Genomic DNA, 24,131 nt, shown 5'->3' on the forward strand with positions numbered 1-24,131 from the left:
CAGCGCCCCAGAGTCCTGGTTGTTGCAGTATTGTGGCTCCGCCGCTATGGGGAGCTATGGTACGTCTGATGGCACTGAAGGAGTTCATCTGACCAGGTATCACAGACACCAATACATTTCACAGTCGGGCCTCCAGGGGGAGCTAAGGGTTCTATTCATTAGGCCACTCCTCACATACTGGTAAAACTGGGGGTCAGGCAGGAAGTTAGAGAGAAAGCTGACTGGGTTGGAACCAGGCAACACCTTGTGGCAGAGGGTGTTGTGGGGGAAGACTCGGTAGGGCCCCTGTCAGGGGTGGGATCCTGACAGAGGCTTGGCAACTGGACAGAACGTAACGGGACCGTGCCTGCTCAGAATAGCGGCGGTGCCCAAGGAAGGACTAGAAGCGAGATAGATTGTGCTGAGTGAGAAACGAGATCAAAGCAACAAGGAGAATACCAGTAGGAGTCGTGCTGTAAGACCGAGGCAACATCCTACTGAGGTGCAAACAACCGGTGGCCGGAACGCCGAAGGAAGTATTTCTATATACAGCTTCAGGCAATACTTCGAACCAACGGCAGGACAGTCAGTCTCAGGCGGGCTGTCTCACCTAAATCACCTATGCAGTCTTGGGGGGCAACTTGTGGAGAGGGGCGACTCTAGGGTCCCGGAAGAGCTCCGAGCCTACCTGTCAAACGGGTGCCGTCCTAACCGTAACATCAGGGAGGGACGGAAGATTAGCAGAACATCATCTAATCGTGTTGTGAGGGAACTTAAGAAACAGACACAACAGTTGTGGGGACTTTCCGTAAGCACAGCAGGGAAGGACCACAACACATAGCGCTAGAAGGAAGGCACAGATTTCCACCTGTAAAGAGAACTCTGGAGGTGCCATTGGACCGGCCGGACTTGCGCAGCCTGGTTATCCGGATTCTGGACTGAGGATCCAGAGATCTTCAGTAAAGAGGTAAAGAGACTGCAACCTGTGTCCTCGTTATTTACTGCGACCGGCACTTCACAACCACTACAATTACATCATCATTCACCACCCTTTCACCGGACGTCCCCCACTGACTGGCGGGGCCACGGACTGGGCCTAGCCACCGTGACCACAAACCCCCAGAACAGAGACACTGAGGCTCGGCCCTGCGGCAGTGGGGGCGCTGCACATGCACCATCTTCAGCGGCCCCTGGAGCCACGTGAGCATTCCTACTCTCCCAAAGCACAACCACCCACTGACTCTCATGTCCAGGTATTTAACTTAAACCATGTGATGATCACATGACCGTGACATTATCCCAGGTCCTGTCAGAACATCTGCCAGTGTCGGCTCTGCAGGTGGAGATATAGTAGGCATCCTCCTACCTACTCTATGGATGCCCACATAAAACCAGCACATGTATGCAGCCTTAAATTAACCCTCTCAACATGTTTTGTGCTTGAGGAAAGACATCCTGGTTTCACAGCACTGTTGCCAACATGCGCATGTACAGCACCATGGAATTAATGGTGCTATATAAATAAAAATAATAATGATAATATATCTTCACTCATATACCATGCCAGTGACCCTGTTACAGGACTAAAACTGTGCAGCAGTCAGGTATCAAGAGGCCACATTTGCTAGTCAAAATCTTTAGGCCTAATATTGGGGTAAGGGCAGGAGGCCCCATTTTCTAATCCAAATAATTTGTACTAAAACTGCATTGCAGTAAAGAATCATGAGGCCCCATTTGCTAATTAAAATACTTAGGGCAAATATTGGAGTTCAGCCAGGAGGCCTCATTTGCCAATCCACATCAGCTGGGCTAAAACTGTGTTGCAGTTGAGACTGAGGAGGCCCCATTTGATAATCAAAATTGTTAGGCCTAATATTGTGGTTCAGCCAGATGGCCGATTTGCTAATCAAAATCATTATGACTAAGAGTGTTGTGCAGGCTGGAGTCCACAATTCCAATTTCTTTGTTGCAGTCATCACTCAGGAGGCCCCATTTGCTAATCAAAATCATTAGGGCTAATATTTTTGTTCAGCCACACTATCTCAGAAACTAAATACTTTGCTCATTTAGTGACAGGTGACTGAAAGGTCTGGGCCTAAGGTTGTGAAACAGCTGGTTAAAAGAGGCGATGAGTACAACGTGAGTGGGAAAAAGCAAGGTTGTGGTGAAAGGGAGAATAGGCTTGGTGTTCGACGTGTATGTGTGATTCGTGTTAATGTTACTGAAAGCTATACTTAACATATATCATTTTGTCCTATCCAAAGACAATTGACACTGTTACTGCATGGCTACTTGACTCCCTTTCTTTGGCAGTTTCACAGCAGTACGTCTTGTAGACAAGGATTCAGAAAGAGCATGTAATCTAGTGGAAGGCAAGCACTCAATCAAGTGGCCTATCCTCCTCTTACTCCACCTTAACATTATACACAGTACAATCCTCAGAGGTGGTAATCCAATTACCCTTGTTTACCCCTGCATCAAAAATTTACAACTCCCAACTGTCTGTGAAGAAACATAGGTGGGCCAGTCTGCAGAGCTGTTCACAAATTCTATTCCATGAGCATCAGAGGTCTGCTCCAAAGATTCACAGAATCCAAAGGAGGAAAGCATCTGCATCGATGCCCAGAATTTGTTCCTGTTGGAACCAGACTCTAATTATCAGCTGTTAACCCCCGGGGTGAATGTAATACTGATGAAACTCAGATACCAGAGGTGCATGCAGACTGTACTGTGCTATCAGGACTGGAAGAGGGTAACTCTCAGGGCGAGGAGTTGGAAAACAGAGAGGATGACAATGAGGTTGTAGATCCAACTTGGTGTGAACCAAGTGAACCAAGAGGCACACAGTTGAGTAGCTCAGCAGAGTAGGTGGAGGAGGAAGAAGACAAGGAGGTTACATTGCAGCTTGATGCACAGAGTGATGCAACCATGGTAAGAAGAAAAATTAATATGCCTTGGAGATTGCAGTCACGCAGCTCAAGAGTCATGGACTGCTATCCAGGCTGAGTTAGAGGAATAGCTGTCTCCACTGAATGTGGAGCCAGGGAAGGCCGTGTGTGATAATGGTGCAAACCTAGTGGCGAACCTGCATCAGGGAAACCTCACACACGTTCCTTGCATGGCTCACATCCTCAACCTGTTGAAACAGAAATTTCTCCACCACTATCCCAACCTGGATGTGCTGTTTCAGAAAGCAAAGTCACTGTGTTCTCACTTCCCATGATCGCACGTCACAGGTCATCGACTTGCATTGCTACAAGGGTCTTTTGGCCTAAAGGTTAACTGTTTGATTTACGATGTGCCGAAACAGTGGAACTCCACTCTGCACATGTTGCGACTGTGGCTACATTGACGATCACTTGCGCAGTATGTGATTTTGTATAGCCTGGGCCAATGCAGTACGGAAGTGGTGCAAATCACGCTTGCAGAGTGGGCACAGATGAAAGACTTCTGCACAGCTATGAAATGGCTTCTGAGATGGTTAGCACTGATGATGCCATCATTGGCGGCATCTATATTCCCATCATCCACATGCTGGAGCACACATTGAATAGTTGACATGAGGAGGTGGTCGTCCCAGTGGTAGAGGTGGAAGAAATGGAGGGTGCGAAAGGGACAACAATATCTCTAAGTTCATGACTGTCATTGCACAGGCAGGTGCCATGATAGGGTGGAATACAGTGATTGAGGGGGGTTATGATACCAGACAAACTTGAAGTGAAAGTGGAACCGATGAACAAATGGAGGAAGGCGAGGAGAAATAGGTGATGGGCATGCAACAGTCAGGAGATGAAAAGGCTTATGTTCCCCTCTCTGTTGTCCATGGTTGGCGGGAGGGGATGGAGTAAGAAAGCTTGAGTGTTACTCCACCACCAACACACCATGGACTTGGAAATCATGGAAGCACCCAACACATAAGTGCCTTCTCCCTGCACTATCTTCACAACATGATGACCATATTCTTAGGATTAGAAATAGTGCTGACTACTGGGTTGCCAGATGATTCTCTTCCTGGACAGGGAGAAGCGCATTCTGGAGTATCGAAACACGCTTGTAGACAATTTTAAGAGTGGTTTTCCGCAAGACAGCAGTGAGGCACACAGTGTGCATCACAGTTCTAGACTTCCAACCCAGGGAATGTCAAGGTGTCACTGCAAAAAACATTAGCAACAGCAACAACAGTGTGAGTGGCATAAGCAATTTCTGTGAGTCATTTCATCTATTTTTTAGACCAGCCTGTGCACTAGCAGAACAGAGTACAAAAAAAATTTCCTCCTCCAAAACGGCACTGTCCTCACCTGTGCAGAAGCAGATTTCGGTGATCGCCGAGACCTGCTACTGCATAGGTGTGGGCGGCGCCATCTTGGAGGAGGACATTTTTTTTCTTTTCTAGCAATATGGTGCCTCCGGTGCATGTGCAATGACAGCAATCTGATCACAGCTATGTACACCGATATCTGCTATTGCACAGGTGTGGCCGGGATCATTTTAACATTTTTTTTGTTATGCTCCTCAGGAAAAGCTCAACTACATGTAGTAAATACACATTAAACATGCGATTATGCTGCAGTGCAGTTGCCACGGCTAGCACCTGCTTACAGAAGGGTTTTTCATTCAGCATGGACAGGTATTCATTATGCAAATTAGGGGGCAGGTCACCAAGGGACCAGGGATCTGTCAGCAGTCTGCAATATGAATACCTAATCAGAGCACCACATGAAGACCCCCTTCAGGCCCGCCCCAGGGCACAGGCATATCATTAACTCAAAACTGAAAATAAAGGTTATCATTGTAATTAGTATAACGGCGCTAACTTGACACTGTCTGTAGGTAACTGTGCATAATCCTGCTTGCAGGTTTCCTTTAACCATCAGGTCTTCATTAAAAAATCTATTGAAAGATAAAAATGCTGGCTCAGACCCTGATACTTCATGCATGGCACATAACTGACTGCTTCTGTGCCATTACGAATGTCTTAATGTGGGTCAATTGATCAGTCAACTACCTGTGTTACTATATTCACATTTTTCTACCAATAGTAGAAAAATCAGCTGTCATGTGCCCCTAATAGACGCCAGTGGAATCAAGATCCTCCCGTGGCTGTTACCATGCTAAATGCTGCTGGCAATCTCTGACAGAGACATTTAACTCACGGAAACCAGATGTGTGTCACTAGCTCTGCCCATCGGAGCCCTGGTCACATGATCACGGGGTGCCAGTGGGTTGGCATGACAACCCGAGATTTGCAGGAGTCATCTGTTGTTTCCATTGTTGATCTGCAATGAGCACTGCCCCATAGCTGGCATTTATAGCAAATTATCAATTCTGGCACACATAGGCTGAATATAAAAGTTCAAATAAGCCCCCTTTGGCCCCAATCAAAATAAAACAATAAAAAATAAAAAATACACATATCTGGTATCACTGTTTTCAGAAATGCCTGATCTATCAAAATATCAAAATATAAAAATAATTAATCTGATCGGTAAAGAGCATAATGAGAAAAAATCAAAACGCCAGAATTACGTTTTTTTGGTCGCCTCAATATTGCAATAAAATGCAATAACAGGTGATTTTTTTTTTTTCTAAGTTTGTAACTTTGGATTTTTTTTCACCACATAAAAAAATAGAGCCAATACATATTTGGCATCTGCAAATCATAATGACCTGGATAATCATAATGGCAGATCAGTTTTAGCAGTTAATGAACATAGTTAAAAAAAAAAAAAAAAAAAAAAAAAAATATTGTGGAATTGCACTTTTTTTGCAATTTCACGGCACTTGGGTTTGGTAAAATAAATGGTGTAGTCCTTGGTTCTCTTTGGATTCATATACAGTTTATGCAATTCATTGCAATAATACTTTGTGATATCAAGTTAGGTGGTTGCAGTTCTATTGTAAGCTGATCTGGTTATATTTTGTGACAATTTGGCTGTTTTTTTAATCTTTTTGCTTGCATTGTATCAATAAAATATTACATTTTTAAGGTGATCCCTGTGTATATGGCATGTTTCTTTCTTTGTTTCTTTTAGCTCCTTTTGACATGCCTTAGGTTGATCCCATAGACCTTTTCATTTTATTGGATTGGATAGCATGTATAAGATGTCAGGAACACTTTAAAGTACATTAGAAAAAGGATTAGATTATTAATTTAAAGGGACTCTATCATGTAAAATAACACTATCAACCTGCAGATATGGGGTTAATCTGCATACATAGTTTGAGACACTGACACTGGCACTGGCACTGAAATGAGAGCCCCACTGCCAGCAGGAAATGAACTGTATTCCTTCTGGCAGCCTCACTCTTTCAGTCATGGGGTGGAGCTGTCATGCCCCCAGCATTGACTGACAGAATGCTATTAACTTGCACATTAACCCCACATCTAATAATAATAATCTTTAGTTTTATATAGCGCTAACATATTCTGCTTTACAATTTTGCACACTTTATCATCGCTGTCCCTGATGGGGCTCACACAATCTAAATTCCCTATCAGTATGTTTTTTGTTTTTTTTGAATGTGGGAGAAAAATGGAGTACCCGGAGGAAACCCATGCAAACACGGAGAGAACATACAAACTCTTTGCAGATGTTGTCCTGAGTAGGATTAGAACCCAGGGCTGCAAGGCTGCTGTGCTAACCACTGCACTACCGTGCTGCCCATATATCTGCAGGTTAATAGTATTTTATACGGCAGGTTCCCTGTAAATAGACATTTATGATGAAACTAGATGGTGGCCCAATTCTAACGCATCGGGTATTCTAGAATATGTATGCATGTATGTATGTATGTATGTATGTATGTATGTATATAGCAGCCACATAGTATATAGCACAGGCCACGTAGTATGTAGGAGCCATGTAGTATATAGCAGACAAATAGTACGTGGCCTGTGCTATCTGCTATGTGGCTGCTATATACATACATACATCCATATTGTAGAATACCCGATGCGTTAATACAGGCCACGCAATATATAACAGTAGCCACGCACTATATAACACAGCCCAAACAGTATATTACACAGCCCATGTACAATGTAACACAGCCCACAAACTATATAACACAGCCCATGCAGTATATAGTAGCCACGCAGTATATAACACAGGTGACGTAGTATATAACAGTGGCCATGTAATATATAGCACAGCCCACGCAGTACATAACACAGCCCATGCAGTATATAACACAGCCCACATAGTATACAGCAGTGTGGGCACCATATCCCAGGTTAAAAAAATAATGTAAATAAAAAATAGTTATATACTCACCAGGCGGGATCCAGCGAAGCTCTCGCGATGCGCGCGCGGCTGCCGCCATCTTCTGTTTCCAGGATGCATTGCGAAATTACCCACATGACTTAGCGGTCTCACAAGACCTTCTGGGTAATTTTGCAATGCATCTCTGGGAACGGAAGATGGCGGCAGCCGCATGTGGCTCGGCAGACTACGGAGGGTGAGAATAGCAGGTTATTTGTTTGTTTTTTTATTATTTTTAACATTACATTTTTTTACTATTAGTAAAATAGTAAAATGTTGGGGACACACAGGGTTAATAGCAGCGATAACGGAGTGCATTAACGGAGTGCATTACCCGTAGCATAACGCGGTCCATTACCCCTGGCATTAACCCTGTGTTAGCTGTGACCGGAGGGGAGTATGCGGGCGCCGGGCACTGACTGCAGGGGAGTAGGGAGGGAGTAATCGGACTGTGTCCATCGCTGATTGGTCACGGCAGCCATGACAGGCAGCTGGCGAGACCAATCAGCGACGTGGGATTTCAGTTACGGAAGTTGAGGACAGAAAGAAGGAAGTACCCCTTAGACAATTATATATATAGATTCAAATTTGATTTTGGACCAATTATTTAACCACTGCAAGCTGTCATACAGAGCCACAAACTTGTCAGTTGAACAGAGAAAATCCACAAAGCTCCTCACATACATTATACTCTGTAGCATCCCCAGCCTAAACACTACAGCTACTCAGAGTGCACAACTTTGAATTCATCCAAATGCCCCTCACAATATAAAATCCACCAGCACGCAAAAGTGCAACACACAGTAGAGTGTATTTCCCAAGGTCATAAGAGTACAGAGTCTAAAACTCTTGCCCCCCACACATCCATGACATGAAGTGTAGAAGACCCTCAGCCCCTCATAATATACATGTTAACATAATAGATAGCCCTCCACCCAACTCACCAGAGCACATAGTAATGCATGATTTGGCACCTGTCACCACACTCCACACAGTGTAATATACTTCCCTCCCTCACTGTACACAAATTATCAGTTGCTATTTGCATCTTACCATCTTTCCCTGTCAAACACTGCTGTGTAGAGCAGGGTGAAAGTCCTGATTCAGGCAGCACATGAAGAGGGAAGCTTGCCTCTTAGGAGAATCAGGGAAGGTAGATGCTACAGCAGTATAGCATGAGATAGCAAGGAAGCATATGAGCATGTCGGATATGTACTATTGCAAAATTGTATTTAAGAGGCCATGTAAATTGCCACCACATGTAATCGTCATGGTAAAGGGTATAACAAGAACCTTCAAGCATTGTGCATGCTGTTCACTATGTTGGTCCATCTTTAGAAACTTATCTTCTTTTTTTCTTTCATTTGTAACTACATTAGTCTCTCCTGCTTTTCTGAATTGTCCACCTTTCTCACCACATTTAATCACTGACCATTGCCACTGGCCCAAAAAGGAGCAGAATAAATAATGTCAGGATCGGAACAATCTCCGCATCATGTTTATCTCTAGTATTTAGAAGTCCCAAACTACAGTCAGCAAAAGAGAACCTTACACGGTCATGCAGTAAGAAGTAATGGAAATATTCAACATCTTGTTCTAATGATCAATGGGGCCTCAAGTAATGATGGTGATGAGCGAACATGCTCGGTGATACTTGGATAAAACTCGAGTATCTGGGTGCTCAGATATGCTAGGCACTATTCGAGCATTCGAGGCACATGTTTGGTGCCTGTTACACAGCCAATAAACATGCGGTGATTGCCTTCCAGTCACTGTAATGCCGTAGCCACTTTGGTAGTGGCATTACTGTGATTGGCTGGCCATATTACCAACTCAGAGGTTATAAAAACACTAGCTGAGTCACTATCGGCTCACTGATGCTATTGCACAGCTCAGGGACAGTTGTGATTGGAGGAGTATTGTGATTGGAGTATAGAGGTGCATCTCACAAAATTATAATATCATCGAAAAGTAAATTTATTTCAGTTCTTCAATACAAAAAGTGAAACTCATATACAGTATTACATAGAGTCATTACAAACAGAGTGATCTATTTCAATTGTTTATTTCTGTTAATGTTGATGATTTTGGCTTACAGACAATAAAAATCCAAAAGTCATTTTCTCAGTAAGTTACAATAATTAACAAAAACACCTGCAAAGGCTTCCTAAGTGTTTAAAAAGGTCCTTCAGTCTGTTTCAGTAGGCTCCACAATCATGGGGAAGACTGCTGGCTTGGCAGAAGACCAGAAGGCAGTCATTGACACACTCCACAAGGAAAGTGCGATCCCCCTCTATGCTGCCGATCGTGGGCATTGCTGCGGGGTGTCAGCTGTCATATACAGCTGACACCCGCACCCGATCACCGCGGCGCTCAGCGCGAGACCGCGGTGATCGATGCACCATACTAGTACTGCTGATGGCACAAATGCAGTGCCGGCAGCGCAGTACTAGTACGGCGCATGTCGCGAAGGGGTTAATCAGAGTTCTCTAGTGGTGCTACTGGTGCTGATACTGAACTATAATACTAAATGTCCTTCTAAGGGCCCATCTTGTTCTTTTACTGTTTCTAAGTGATACAGTTTTCATTTTACCTAGGGACAACAGCTAGAACAAAGAGAGTGGCTGAATACAGCCTCTAGGCAGGGCTTAGGGCAGGGGTGGGGAACCTCAGGCCCCAGGGCCCTCGATGACCTTTTATCAGGCCCCCGAGCAGATTCTCAGGGACCACATTCTTGTGCAGGGAGGTGTATTTTGATTACAACCAGTTCATTAATTTCTTCTTGCTCTGTAGTGTTCACTACTGAGCACTGAAGGGCATGCAATGAAAGATTACATCCTGAAACCAGTGCCAGAGTCAGGATGTACTTTGTGGGTGGAGTTTGTACGGCCCCCAAAGGATGGTATAAATATCTAAATGGCCCTTGGCAGAAAAAACATTCCCCACCCCTGGCTTAGGGCTTTGCTGTCCATTGCTCACTATATAGCTGTTCAACATGACCACATTATTTTGTTCTTTTTTTTTGTGAAAAAATTGACTGCATTGTTATCCATACAGTTTATCGTGCTTTGTGTAAAATAAAGGTAGTATAACATTTGTAACAAACTCTTGTCTTGCTACAGTTCACACATTTTTTTGCTCCAAAAATTGAGACAGTGGGGTAACCAGAGGGAGAAGGCATGCAACTCTTCTGCAGAGCACTAACACTCATGAATTTATCTATCAAAGAGTTAGGTGTTCTCTAGTCTGGGACTTTTTAAAGAAAGTTCTGAGACAAAAAAATGGAATGGCACAGGTTGCAATTGACCAAGATCAGCAGGAGCCTGACCACTAAGAATGTAACCACCACCAGCATGAAGGGCCGAATACCAGAGTCTCTTAGCATGCTGCGATTTTACACGCACGTCAAATATGCCTGAGAAGAAATACAGTAATGTGAGCTGTCCCATAGATTAACAGTGGTCCAAGTGCTACACTAGTGTGCCCCCAGCCTAAGAGTACCACTACATAACAATTATGGTATTATACCCTAGCTGGTAGGCATGCCCCCTTATTCCTAACCCGGTAGGCATGGCCCCCTGATACCTCTCTTGGTAGGAATGGTCACCCTCATCCCTATCCTTGTATGCAGGGGCCCCATCTCCATCCTGGTATGCATAGCCCCATCCTAATCCTGGTATGATTGGCCTCCTTATCCCCATCCTGGTGTGCATGGGCCCCCTCATTCTTATCCTGGCATGCATGTCCCCTCTCATTCCCATCCTGGTGTGCATGCCCCCGTCATTCGCCTCCTCATCCCCATCCTCATATGCATGTCCCCCTCATGCCTAGCCTGGTAGGCATGCCACCCTTATCCCTAGCCTGGTAGGCATGACCCCCTCATCCCTATTCTGGTAAGAATGGTCTCCCTCAACCCTATCCTGATATGCAGGGCCCTCATCTCCATCCATGTATGCTTGGCCCCATCCCCATCCTAGTATGGAGAGCCCCCATCTTTTTCCTGATATTCCGGCCCTCATCCTTATCCTAGAGTGATTGGCCCCCATCCCCATCCTGTTATGCAGGGCCACCATTTCTGTCCTGGTATTCATGGCCCCATTCCTATCCAGGTATGATTGGCCCCCATCCCTATCCTGATATTATGTCCATGAGAGTGGAATGCAGTGAATGTTAATTTCACTTTAGCACGTTGCACAGGAGTTTGCCGCAGCCGCCAGTTCCTGACTCCTGTCACTTGCTGCTCCACCACTGCTGCTCCCCTACCTCCCCACCACATCCAGAGCACCAGAACAGGTACATACAGACTGTAAGACCCTCCCCTTATTTTCTTCCTCATTTTTGGAGGAAAAAAGTTTGTCTTTTTTCCTGCAAAAAGTCCGAAAAACTCCCTCCCTCCCTTGAGGTGGAGATATGGTGAGTAGGTGTCCTGCCCATGTCTTACCTACTCAATGAAACCCAGACCCTGGAAATGACTCATTTATTCTCAGCACATAGCATGCTGGAGGTAAACTTATGTTTTTCACATCACGCAGGATAACAACCTTTGCGACACATATCTCCTCTCACATATGGCACTAGTGACCCTGTAACATCCATTTCAACAATTTCACTGCCCCCTCAGTCATCTTTGTAGAGTCTGCTGGAAATATGCTTGGCTCTTCCATTGCGACCCATTATACTCAACGAGCATCCGAGCATTAAAAATTGCTCGGATCATGAAATGAGCATCCGAACACTTTAGTGCACGCTCATCCCTTGTAATCTTATATTTATAAATGGTATTTTTCAAAAATCTATTAATATTTTAATGTATTTTTTACTTATATAACAACTTTAAAACAGTATTTAATGCCGATCATATGCATTAAATATTTTTTAAGTCTCTTGGAAAACAAAAGTTGCTATTTCACTTGAAAATACGAAAATCTTCCTATTTTTTAAAAGGAACCTGTCACCAGAAAAAATGCTAATAACCTGCAGATATGGGGTTAATCATACAGGTTAATAGTTCAAATAACCTGCCCAGCATCCGCATTTAGCAGAACAATGTGGGGAGAAAATTGACTTTATTCTCCGCAGGGCAACATTCAGGTTTCAGTCACACAGGCCGGAGTGAGTATACAGAGCGGCCCTGACTGACTTGCTCTGTTAGTCAATGCCAGGTGCAGGATAAGAGCGCTATTAACTCCATATCTGCAGGTTAATAGAATTTTTCCTGGTGACAGGTTCCCTTTAGCACTATCAATCTATATTATCTGATGTCACACTGTCTCCATGCCTTGCTTCTTTAGTGTTAAAACTAGTGATGAGCGAATATACTCGTTACTCGAGATTTCTCGAGCACGCTCAGGTGTCCTCTGAGTATCTTTTAGTGCTCGGAGATTTAGTTTTTATTGCCGCAGCTGAATGATTTACATCTGTTAGCCAGCATAAGTACATGTGGGGGTTGCCTGGTTGCTAGGGAACCCCCACATGTAGTTATACTGGCTAACAGATGTAAATCATTCAGCTGCGGCAATAAAAACTAAATCTCCGAGCACTAAAAAATACTCGGAGGACACCCGAGCGTGCTCGAGAAATCTCGAGTAACGAATATATTCGCTCATCACTAGTTAAAACCCTTTTCAGCCAGTAGATGTCACTACTGAAACTACAGGTGATATCACAGCTTTATGAAAACCATTACAAAACTAAATCTTATCTATTATTTGATCTAAAAATGAGTAACATATAGAGCAAAATAAATTACTCAATAGTTAATTATTGCATACATTTTTCTGGTATTGATTGATTGATTGATTTTTACTTGCCTTTATGAGTATAGTATTATGCGGTTGGGTTCCCCTTTTTTTATATGGCCTATTAGGGCCTAGTCTGCGTTGAGCGTGGGTGTCATTTGTGATCTAAGGGTGACAACCTCCTCGGCAAGATAGGGGCAGAATAGACCAGTATTAGGCCTTAGCCCTTTCTCTTTGTTATTTTCCATGCCCCTCTCATTGTCCCCTGGTCAGGCATAATTCTTTGGATGGACAATTTTTGTTTTTTACATAAAAGAACTTCAGTATTTTTAAAATTTCTATATTTAAAGATATTATACAGTGCACATCACATGAGATCATTATTGTGGAATACATATAAACACATAAAATTGTCCCATACATTTGATATTGAAGAAGGTGCTCTGGTCAGATGACACCAAAGTAGAACATTTTGCTCTAAATGCAAAACACTATGTGTGCAAATAACTACCCTGAAAAAACCATCCCCACCGTCAGTCATGGTAGTGTCAGCATTATGTTGTGGGGATGCTTTTCTTAAGCAGGGATAGGGAAGCTGGTCAGAGTTGATGTGAAGGTGGATAGAGATAAATTCAGGGCAGTCTTGGAGGAAAACCTGTTAAAGATGGCAAACGACTTGAGACTAGGATGTAGGTTCACCTTCCAGCAGGACAAAGACCTTACACATACTGCCAAAGCTACAATGGAATGGTTTAACTCAAAGCATATTCATGTGTTTGAATGGCCCAGTCACAGTCCAGATATAAATTCCATTGAAAATGTGTGGCAAGACATGAAAATTACTGTTAACAGATGCTACTCATCCAATCTCACTGAACTAGTGCTATTTTGCAAAGAAGAATTGCCACAAAATTTCAGCCTCTAGATTTGCAAAGCTACTAGAGGCATACCTCAAAAGATTTGCAGCAGTAATTACAGTGAAAGATGATCGTACAAATTATTGATTCAGGGGCTGAATACATAAGCACAATCACAATTTCCAGATTTGTATTTAAGAAAAATTGAAAACCATGTATAATTTACTTTGCATAAATACTTGCTACTTTGTGTTGGTATATCACATAAAATCCCAATAAAATACATTTAAATGTGTGGGTATAACATGAAAAAATGTAGAAAGGTTCACAGGGTATGAATACTTTTTCAAGGCACTGTATAGGCAGAAACGTGTAGGTCAACTATTCCCTTCATGCGAGCTGACTATACTGGATGCAGTGCTTTTAGCTGCTTTAATTGCTGATAATAAATATGAAGTTTTATTGCCCTGAGCTTTTCTTTAATTATATTTTACTGTTTCTCTTACATGCATCCGTTTTACGCATCAATTGTATAAGTGTTAACGTCAATGGCTTATTCACACCACTCAGAACATTTACAGAATATTTACTGCATTTGGATAAGTTCACATCTGAAACTGCAATTTCTGATAAAAAGAAATGTGTTCTTCAGAGTTATAATGATATGTTTTATAGAACTTTCCTTACAAGACCTAACTTGAGATTTGTCAGATTTATCTTAAAAAATACAATTCTGTCATATCCTCTTTGGGCACATTGTTAAAATTTCAATTAATTCCAGTATACAGATCTCTTTCTTTATAGAAGGATTCCATTGCTGGACAGATTTTCTGTCTAAGGGTATGCCTCCACGTTCAGGATTGCATCAGGATTTGGTCAGGATTTTTCATCAGTATTTGTAAGCCAAAACCAGGAGTGGAACAATTAGAGGAAAAGTATAATAGAAACATATGCACCACTTCTGCATTTATCACCCACTCCTGGTTTTGGCTTACAAATACTGATGAAAAATCCTGACCAAATCCTGATGCAATCCTGAACGTGGACACATACCCTAACTAGGCACATGTGCTAGTCAGTGATTTAAGTAGAAGCTATGAGCAAAACAAAAAGCGCAAATAGGGTCTTATCTGAGAATAACAATTATGTCAATTAAACTTATGCTAACCTGATAAGGTAATGTGACACAGAACTATGATTTGTCATGAAACCAGCTGCTGCAGATCCACGGGTCTTCCAAAAAGGAAAGAGGGAAATAAAAGGAGACAAATGTGATTTATCCACGCTGCTGATATGCAATGAAGATCCATATGGAAGAAGAATAATAAAAAAATATTATTTCAGGTTTTTCAGTCAACGCGTTTCAAAGTCATTCCACACTTCTTCCTCAGAACACAAACAGTATATGTTTGTGACCTGAGGATGAAGTCTGGAAAAAACCTGAAATAAAAAATCCTTTATTATTATACTTCCATGTGGATCTTCATTGCCGAACAGCAGCGCAGATAAACCACATTTGGCTCCTTTTTTTCCCACTCAGTAGTTTGGCTGATGCTCATTTGCAAGGTGCGCTGGTGTGGCCATATAGCTCACTATCCAAGTTTCCCAAAAATAGAAATAAATTGAAGTGATTTTTAGCAATGTGGCAAAAAATGGCTCTTTGGCAATTACTAATAAAGGATCAAGTCACATCTAATCTATTTTCAAATACCACGGCCTGCACTGGGACTAAAATGTGCATCCTTAACTTCAACACTCAGATTTATGTTTATGTATTATGGGCCCAATTCATCATTTTCATTTTTCTGGAAATCACTTTTCTTTTTTTTTGTCTTATGGTATTCATTGACTTTTCTTGGGTACAATCATGTAGTTCAAGAGTTTTGTGGCCAATAAAAATATGCTTTTTCTCTTCAAATTGTTTTGAACATTTTTTAGCACAAAAAGTTGCATGTTGCATTTAAATGTTGCTGAACGTGAGCAAAATTTCAGACATAAAGAAAATCACTCCAGTGGGAGGCGGAAGCTGGGACCTGGAGTACATTTGAGTAAAAATTCAGCGAGTTTTTAAAAAGTTGCAATTCATTTTTTAAGAAACAGCAATAACCCACAAGGGGCACAATAATGCAATCAAGGTAAATCACTATCAGCAGGGATCCAATTTATAATTAAAAAGTAACTTTTAATAGATACTTTTAAAACTACAGCTAAACCAATAAATAGCCATCTCAACAGATGCAAAACATGTATATAAAGTGCAAAAGTGAGCCAGTGCAATAATAGAAGTGGCACGGTCTCATCATTTGTAGACTTCTGAAGAGGCCACCTAATATACTGGAGAGGGTATGAATACAAGGGCACCCTAGTTTCCCTGTTGTGCATTGAGCATGTCTCCCGTCTTGACAAGGATAGTATCCAAGTGTGGTCTATCCCGCTAGTAATGTCCCTATACCAACCCTCCCAATGCCTTTCAGCCTCCAGTGATGGAGGACTCGTCAGGGGATATGGGTGTATATGTAGACCAAAAATAGATTAAAAAACACTGGGTTTCAAGTTAAGGTTACCCAGAAATGTTTACAAATGGGACAATTTATAGGGTTACTTGTATGGAAAGTGCCCTTGTTTGCTAACAGTCCTGTGCAGCATGTAAATCAAAAAGATACATCTCTGACAGCACTCTGCTGAGCAAGTAATTCTTTAAATTGTCCCTTTGGAAACATTCCTGAGTAACTTTAACTTGGGACATTATTTTTAAAAAATTTTTTGGTCTACATATACACCAGTCACGCCTGAGCAGTCTTCCATCAGTGGATGATGAAACGCGTTGGAAGTGTTTGTATAGGGTCATTACTTGCGGGATAGACCACACTTGGATAATGTCCTTGTCAGGATGGAAGACATGCTTAGGGTATGACAGGGAAACAGAAATACCCTTGTATTCATGACCCCTCCTGAATATGTAAACGGCCTCTTCAGAAGACTACAAGTGGTGAGACCGTGCCATGTTTACTGTTGCACTGGCTCACTTTTGCATTATATATACATGTTTTGTGTCTGTTTAGATGTATATTTGTTGGTTTAGCTGTAGTTTTAAAATTATCTATGAAAATTAACATTTTAATTATACATCAGATCACTGCTGCTAGTAATTAATGAATTAGCCAAAAACATATAGAAACCCCAAACCATGCCCACAGCGATGAATATAACAAAACACAGATGAACACATGTAAAAATATACAGTAGATTTAAAAAAAGAATTAATTTAATGAAGAATGTGACACAAATATAAAACAGGTGAAAAAAACTAAATAAATTAGGCATAAATGTACAAATGCAATAATGTTTCTGGCCCTTTGTTCCTATATCCAGTCTAGAAAACATAACCTCTCTCTGTTCCAACAGGTAACCTCATCTAGAGGGAAAGATACACAGCTAGGTATCGTTTATGAAAAATACCATTAAATAAAAAAAAACTGCTATGAAGCTCCTGAAGAAGTGATACTGCCTGGGTTTAACCAACATATATTGGAGAATGAATTTACTGAAGCAGGAACTAAATATTGAAAATTAAAATTGTAATTAAAATAACCTTGCAAAAAAGATAAAGTTACCAGAGCAGCACTTAATCCTATCTCAAGAACCAATGACAATTGCATTGAACAAATCCACATTGGGTACCGTCCTGAGATAGTACGCCTAGTATATCTAGGAAGTGCCAGGTAACAACTGTAAGTATATAGCTAATACAAACACTTACCACCTAAATATATGACACAGAAGATCAAATAAATCCAGGTAGCTAGTTTGCCCATCTTTGTCTTGATCTTCTGTTACTGTCAGAACATGGTGATGAAAAGTTTGTTCGGTCATAAGAACAGGTGTATGTGACTGTCCACACCACACTGCCTTCTATAAGGGGAGGGGAACAGGTAATCTTATTTATTGTACATCCACACCTAGAACTTTGCAGTCTTTTATCTTCTCATTGGCATTTTTTTTTCAATTATTAACAAATCCACTGCTGGTTAGTATATGAATTACTTGACTAGTCTGCTTTGATGGATTATTTTAGTGATATAGGACAATATGAAAATGAAAGCAGAGAATATATACTGCTATTTATATATGCATTATTTATATAGCATATTATTATATGTATGTGCGATGCCCACCAGGGCCTTGATTTACTTGGAACCAAGTCAAACAGTTCTTTGGGGAGTAACGGGGCCGTGACCCGACTCCGTGGCCTTGAACGTGCAATAAAAATTATGCAAGGGGGAACAGTTTAAAGGAAATTGATTTGTGACCCAACCCATGGTGTTCAGCAAGGGATGGTCGACGCTGCAGCTCAGGTCCACTGGGGCTGATGGTGACGCAGCCAAGATGTTTCAGCTCTCCACGGGTAGAGCGGGGCCCCAGGGAAGATATAGGGTTAATGATGGTAACTATTGTTGTACTGGGCAGGTGACTCAGTAAATAATTCTGAAGACACAGCAGGGTGCAGTCTTCACACTTTACTCATAGGTGTTAGGTACAAAATCACCAGCCAGGTGCTGTGCCTCCGGGTCGGTGGTCCAGCCAGCTCTCAGGTAATTTGGGGTGCACTTTTCCGGAACCCCCTTGTTTGTACCTTTCCTGCACTGGCCCTTGTCTTCCTGCCCTGCGCCTTACACACAGTGTCCCAAGCCAGCAGCCTCAGGTCTTGCCGGATGACATCCTCCTGGTACCCTTACGCTATGTGGCTGTTTTTTCAGCGAATATGTGTAGATTTTGGCTGTGGCTCATACAGACACCACAGCCTCCGGTTTGCTAGCTGAGTCCAACAGTCTCTCCACTAGTCCCTCCACCCGACTACGGTCGGCGTGGATTCGGGTGCCACGGGTGGATTCTTCACTTCCCTGGCCCCTAGGACCTCTTCTCTCCCTGGAACTCCTGCTTGCTCCCTCCTCTCACTCCTCTTCTCCTCACCAACTCCCTCCCTTCCAGAATGTCCCTGACTCCTCCTACTAACTAACTCCGCCTCACTCCCATCTCCATGGCAACACTGCACTATCAACTGTCACTCTACCTACAGGTCTCCTTCTCTTATCTGCCTCCTCCACCACACCCTCTACCTAGTTCCCCCTCCAGCCTGAGATGGGGCCATCCCTAAATAGGGTCCGCCCAGATCCCTTTGCCTGGAGTGGTGTAGTGTTGGATGCTAGTGTATGGGTACCGGATAGTGCCCCCTCCTTATCCAAGAGTGGGATACCACACCTCTGGCTGAGGTGCAGTACGTAGGTATAGGTACAGAACATCCGCGAGCTGGAACAAAGTAAAATAGGTGTTAAAACATACAAATTTTTTTCTGAAATTCATTTAAAAAAATCAAACAGTTAAACATGCAATTCTTTCTTCCCTTTATGGGAGGTACTTTGTACTTAAACTTTGTATATAAATAACAAAAACATAAAACAAAGCATTACTCTCAATAAAACTTTCTCAATCAAGTTCAATAGATTGCAGCAAGATCCCGAACTAGGTGTCTATCTCCGCGTTCTCAGTGCAATATAGGGTAACCCATCTCAAACCCCGAACGTAGGCCCTGTGCGTGGCTACAGGACATAGCTGGTCAACTCGTTGGACCACTTTTCGGCCACGCCAGATGGTTTTTATTCTTTGGTCTGCTGTAAAATGTAGAGTGTCCCTCTCACACTCCAAAGGTTTGCTGTAAAACCAACAAGGAGCACATTGAGTGCTAACTTTTTACAATAAAAGTTCTGGCCATTCACTGTCCATGACCACATTGTCTTTAAACTGCACAAACACTCACTCTAACTTGCCTTAGTAGTCACTTTCTGCTTCCTTTTCCAAGGCAGTTCTTGGTGCCTGCCACCTCCTGATCAGCCGTGATGTCAGGCATCACGGCAGGTGACTCAAATGGTGCAAGTCCAGCAACCGAGGTCAGAGTGGTCTGTGTCCACACTGCCATGTTTGATGGAGCTGCAATGACTGGTGCAGCATCCGGGGTTGAAGCCGGGTGAAAGTCACTAGATCCCCCGGGTATAGGTCATGATCAGGGTAGCCCTCCAGTAGGTGTGACTCAACATCCTGCTGGGTCACGAACAGTTCTTATGTCCTGAACAGTTCTTATATCATACCGGGCTCCTTGATGAACCCTCAGCCCCTCTTTAAGTCGAAGGTGACTACTGTGCCCTGCCTCTGTGGACCATGGTCAGTGGGTCTAGGCTTTCCGGCCTGGGCCTTGGCCTTCATGTTCCGCTCCTCCATTGTTCTCTACTGGGCCCTGTCCTCCTGCTCCTCTGCTTCCCACCTGGGTACCTGCTGCCGACAGTAGTCCTGCCAACTAAGGGTCTCCACCCAGGCTGCTCCCCCTTGATCCTCAATAGGGAACCCCCATCAATTCTGTCCCCTGGTACTCCCAAAGGAAAACTACCCTCTTGCTATGCACCTCCCGGGGCATGAGTTCCAGCTGCAGTGGAGCCGCCAGTCTATCTCCGACATCTCCCATCCGGTCCCAGGCCAAATTTTTAAATGCCTGGCCGGGTTTTAGGGCTGGCAGGGGTTTTAAGGACCCAACTAGGGTTCTTTTGGCTGCCAGGGCAATGCCGGCACCTGGAGCGCCCCCACTGCCGCAGGGCCGAGGGGTACCCGATACCGGGCCTCTCTGTCTCAGTTCTGGGGTTGTCACGGTGGCTAGACCCGGCCCGTGACCCTGCTCAGGGGCATCCAATGAAAGGTGTGGATGGTGATGATGTTGTGGTGGTGCGGTGCAGATCGCAGTAAATAACAAGGACACCAGGCTGCAGTCTCTTTACCTCTTTACTGAAGGCTCCAGGATCCTCAGTCCGGAATACGGTTAACCGGGCTGCGTGAGTCCGGCCAGTCCGATGACACCTCCAGGGTTCCCTTTGCAGGTGGAAATCTGTGCCTACCTTCTAGCGCTTGTGTGTTGTGGTCCTCCCCTGCTGTGCTTACGGGATAGTCCCCACAACTGTTGTGTCTGTTTCTGAAGTTCCCTCACAACTCGATTATGATGTTCTGCTTTGTCCCCCAGATGATATAGCTATGACGCACCCGTATGACGGGTAGGCTCGGAGGTCTTCCGGGACCCTAGAGTCGCCCCTCTCCAAATGTTGCCCCCTATGTCTTCTTAGGTGATTTGAGTGAGACAGCCCACCTATAACTGACTGTCCTGCCGTAGGTTTGAAGTAAGGCCTGGAGCTCAATACTTCCTCGGCGTTCCGGCCACCGGCTACGCGCCTCAGTAGGATGTTGCCTCGTCTTACAGCATGACTCCTACTGGTGTTTCTCCTTGTTGCGTTGATCTCGTTTCTCACTCAGCACAATAAACCTCGCTTCTTGTCCTTTCTTGGGGTACCGCCGCGATGAAGTGCAGGTGCGGTCCCGTAACGTTCTTTCTGTTCGCTAGGCCTCTGTCAGGATCCCACCCCTGACAGGGACCCCCCTGAATCTTCCCCTGAACACTCTCTGCCACAGGATGTTGCCTGGTTCCAACCCAGTCAGCTTCTGACTAACTTCCTATCTAACCCCCAGTTTTACCAGATTGTGAGGAGTGGCCTAATACATAGCACCCTTAGCTCCCCCTGCAGGCCAGACTGTGAAGTGTATTGGTGTCTGTGATACCTGGTCAGGTGAACTCCTTCAGTGCCATCAGACGTACCATAGCCCCCCTCAGCGGCGGAGCATCAGTACTGCAACGACCAGGACTCTGGGGCACTGCACTCCCCCCCGGTTAAACCCAGTACTCCTGGACTGGGAAGAAAACAACAATACATGTCAGCAAAAAGACATACAATTTTGAAATGCAATAACAAGTAAACTTGAACAGAGCTTCCCTTTATGGGAGGTGAGGACACTTGAATGTTACAAACATGGTTAAATATTTTAAATAACAGACTATAAATAACTTCTCTTACCCAACCGGGTATTCTACTTAGTGCAATTTCTGAACAATAATTTAACATTGCCTTTAAGGACGTAAACACTGAATCCACTAAAGACCTTCTTATAAAACACTATAAGGCTAATCAACTTTTCTTCATTTTCCACCTTTACATCTGCAGGACCGCCTGTCTTTCTGCCCCGGCCTACTGCCTCTCGTTCTGTTGCAGGACCGCCCCTTTCCGCCCGGGCCTACTGCCTTTCTGCTACTATACACAGTATAGAACTTATCAACCTTCTCTCAGTTCAAGATCACTGAGCCATCTCTGTATGGCTCCTAGGAGGACTCACCGACTAACCCCGTACGGGTTCACTTCCTGTCCTCATTTTCTAACATATTATTAAACATTTCTTACAATTAACTAGCTAACTACATATAACTTTTACATGTAAGCATTATTCGACTTTAAGTGCTACCGTTGAACGTCCCCTTTAAGAAGGGACCAAGTCTCTCGGAGGTAGTGCAACTTCTCAAGCTGCAAGTTCGCGTACAGCAAGGACTCCGGTACTGCTTCCAGGAACAGTTTCAGGACTCTGGGGTGCTGCAGCACCCGTACCTGTTTCCTCTCCGGTGCCGGACTCCTGCTCCTTCTCCGCTGCTGGTCGCTCAGACATCTTTTTCAGCAGGGCCTCTTTCCACTTCGCTACCACAGTAAGCTGCAGCTTCAAGAGCTGGCGACTTAGCTCCTTCACCTCTGCTCCAAAGAACTCTGGATCCACCGCGGGCAGCTGGTCTGAATCCTCCTGTCAGCTGTGGGAGTCCATCACTTCCACCCCACGCTCCGGAGCTCTCCATCTTCCGCTCGCCATGGTGCTCAACGGGTTCCGTGCCGCCTCTCCTGCAGCACACTTTCCCATGCATAAACGCGTGCTCCTTCCATTCTACACCCTTCGTGGGCAGATCCACCTTCTTTTTCCACCAGCCATACCAGGAGGTGGATACCTCTCCCTGATGTAAAAGTCCTTTCTCATTCAAGTCTTTATAGTGGGTGGGTATGTTTTTTGTGCTGTTCGGTAGTGCAGCCCATGATAGGCACATGAGACCCGGGTTTACGGGATTGGTCCATCCTGTTCATGATGCCAAAAATGCGAACCAGGTCGGACAGTTCTTTGGGCAACAATGCTAGTAGAAAATAGATGCTGTATATATATGTATATATATTATTTTCTGCTCTCCATATTATGTAAATACTTTTGTTAATGTCACTGTATTTTTTTGGTTATTTGTTTTCACCTGTAGTAACTGATGAAGGTCCGCTTGAGGGACCGAAACGTTTTGGGTACTACAATAAAATTTGCACATAAGCATCAGTTGAGTGCTAGGTTTTTTCTTTATTTAGTTCTTTGGGGAAGTCATGGGGCCGTGACTCGACTCCGTGGCCCTGAACGTGCAGTAAAAATGATGCAAGGGGGAACAGTTTATAGGGAATTGATTCATGACGCCACCCTTGGTGTTCAGCAAGGGATGGCCGACGCTGCAGTTCAGGTCCACTGGGGCCAATGGTGACGCAGCAAAGATGTTTCAGCTCTCCACGGGTATAGTGAGGCCCCAGGGCAGATATACGGTTAATGATGGTAACTATTGTTGTACTGGGTAGGTGATACGGTAAATAATTCTGAGGACACAGCAGTGTGCAGTCTTCACACTTTACTCACAGTTGTTAGGTAAATAAGTATTTGATACACTGCCGATTATGGAAGTTTTCTGACCTGCAAAGAAGAGGTCTGTAATTTTATCATAGTGTAAGATGGCCGCTGGACGGGTCCTTGAGGGGAATGGGAAATGTGTCATCACTGTGATTAGCTGCGGTGATGTGAGCTCAGAAGCATGCTCCAGCACATATAGTGCTGAGAGAGTTATTAGGCCAATCCAGGGACGGGTTTTATGAGAAGTCATAAGAGATGGGTGGGAATGACTGCTCACATATCCCAACTTCAGGAGTATGGTTTGGAAGATAAAATGTAGGCCAAGTGTCTTACTCAGTGTCTGGAGTTGGAGATGTGTGGATCTCCTGTGTGTTGGTCTGTGCTAAGGCCTAAAGAACGAGATATTATCCTGAGCGGGCAGACCTACCATATTTTGTACGGACGTTTTACTTTATGTTTTCACTTTGTGCCAGAAAAGCCTGTTCTTTTGTTTTGCTATCCTGAATGGTATATGCAGCTTAAATAAACTTGTCTGGACATTTCAGCAATACTGCTTCCTGTGCCTACCTCAACCGCAGCTGAGTGAGTACAAACTTCTACAGCAGGTACACTTCAACTGTGAGAGACAGAATAAAAAATAAAAATCAGAAAATCATTGTATAATTTTTAAATAATTAAAT

At 43.8% G+C, this 24,131-nt stretch overlaps 1 protein-coding gene across 1 annotated transcript in view; it reads right to left on the reverse strand.

Annotated features, from left to right (window-relative positions):
• Positions 1 to 17,759, reverse strand: part of LOC143803978 (uncharacterized) — a 76,784-nt gene extending 59,025 nt beyond the window's left edge. The window contains exon 1 of the mRNA XM_077281729.1: positions 17,597 to 17,759. Coding sequence (XP_077137844.1) covers positions 17,597 to 17,651 — 55 coding nt within the window. The 5' untranslated portion in view covers positions 17,652 to 17,759. The remainder of the gene's footprint in view (positions 1 to 17,596) is intronic.
• Between the last annotated feature and the right edge of the window lie 6,372 nt (positions 17,760 to 24,131).

The sequence above is a fragment of the Ranitomeya variabilis genome, chromosome 2, assembly GCF_051348905.1.
Source record: "Ranitomeya variabilis isolate aRanVar5 chromosome 2, aRanVar5.hap1, whole genome shotgun sequence".
Lineage (NCBI taxonomy): Eukaryota > Metazoa > Chordata > Amphibia > Anura > Dendrobatidae > Ranitomeya > Ranitomeya variabilis.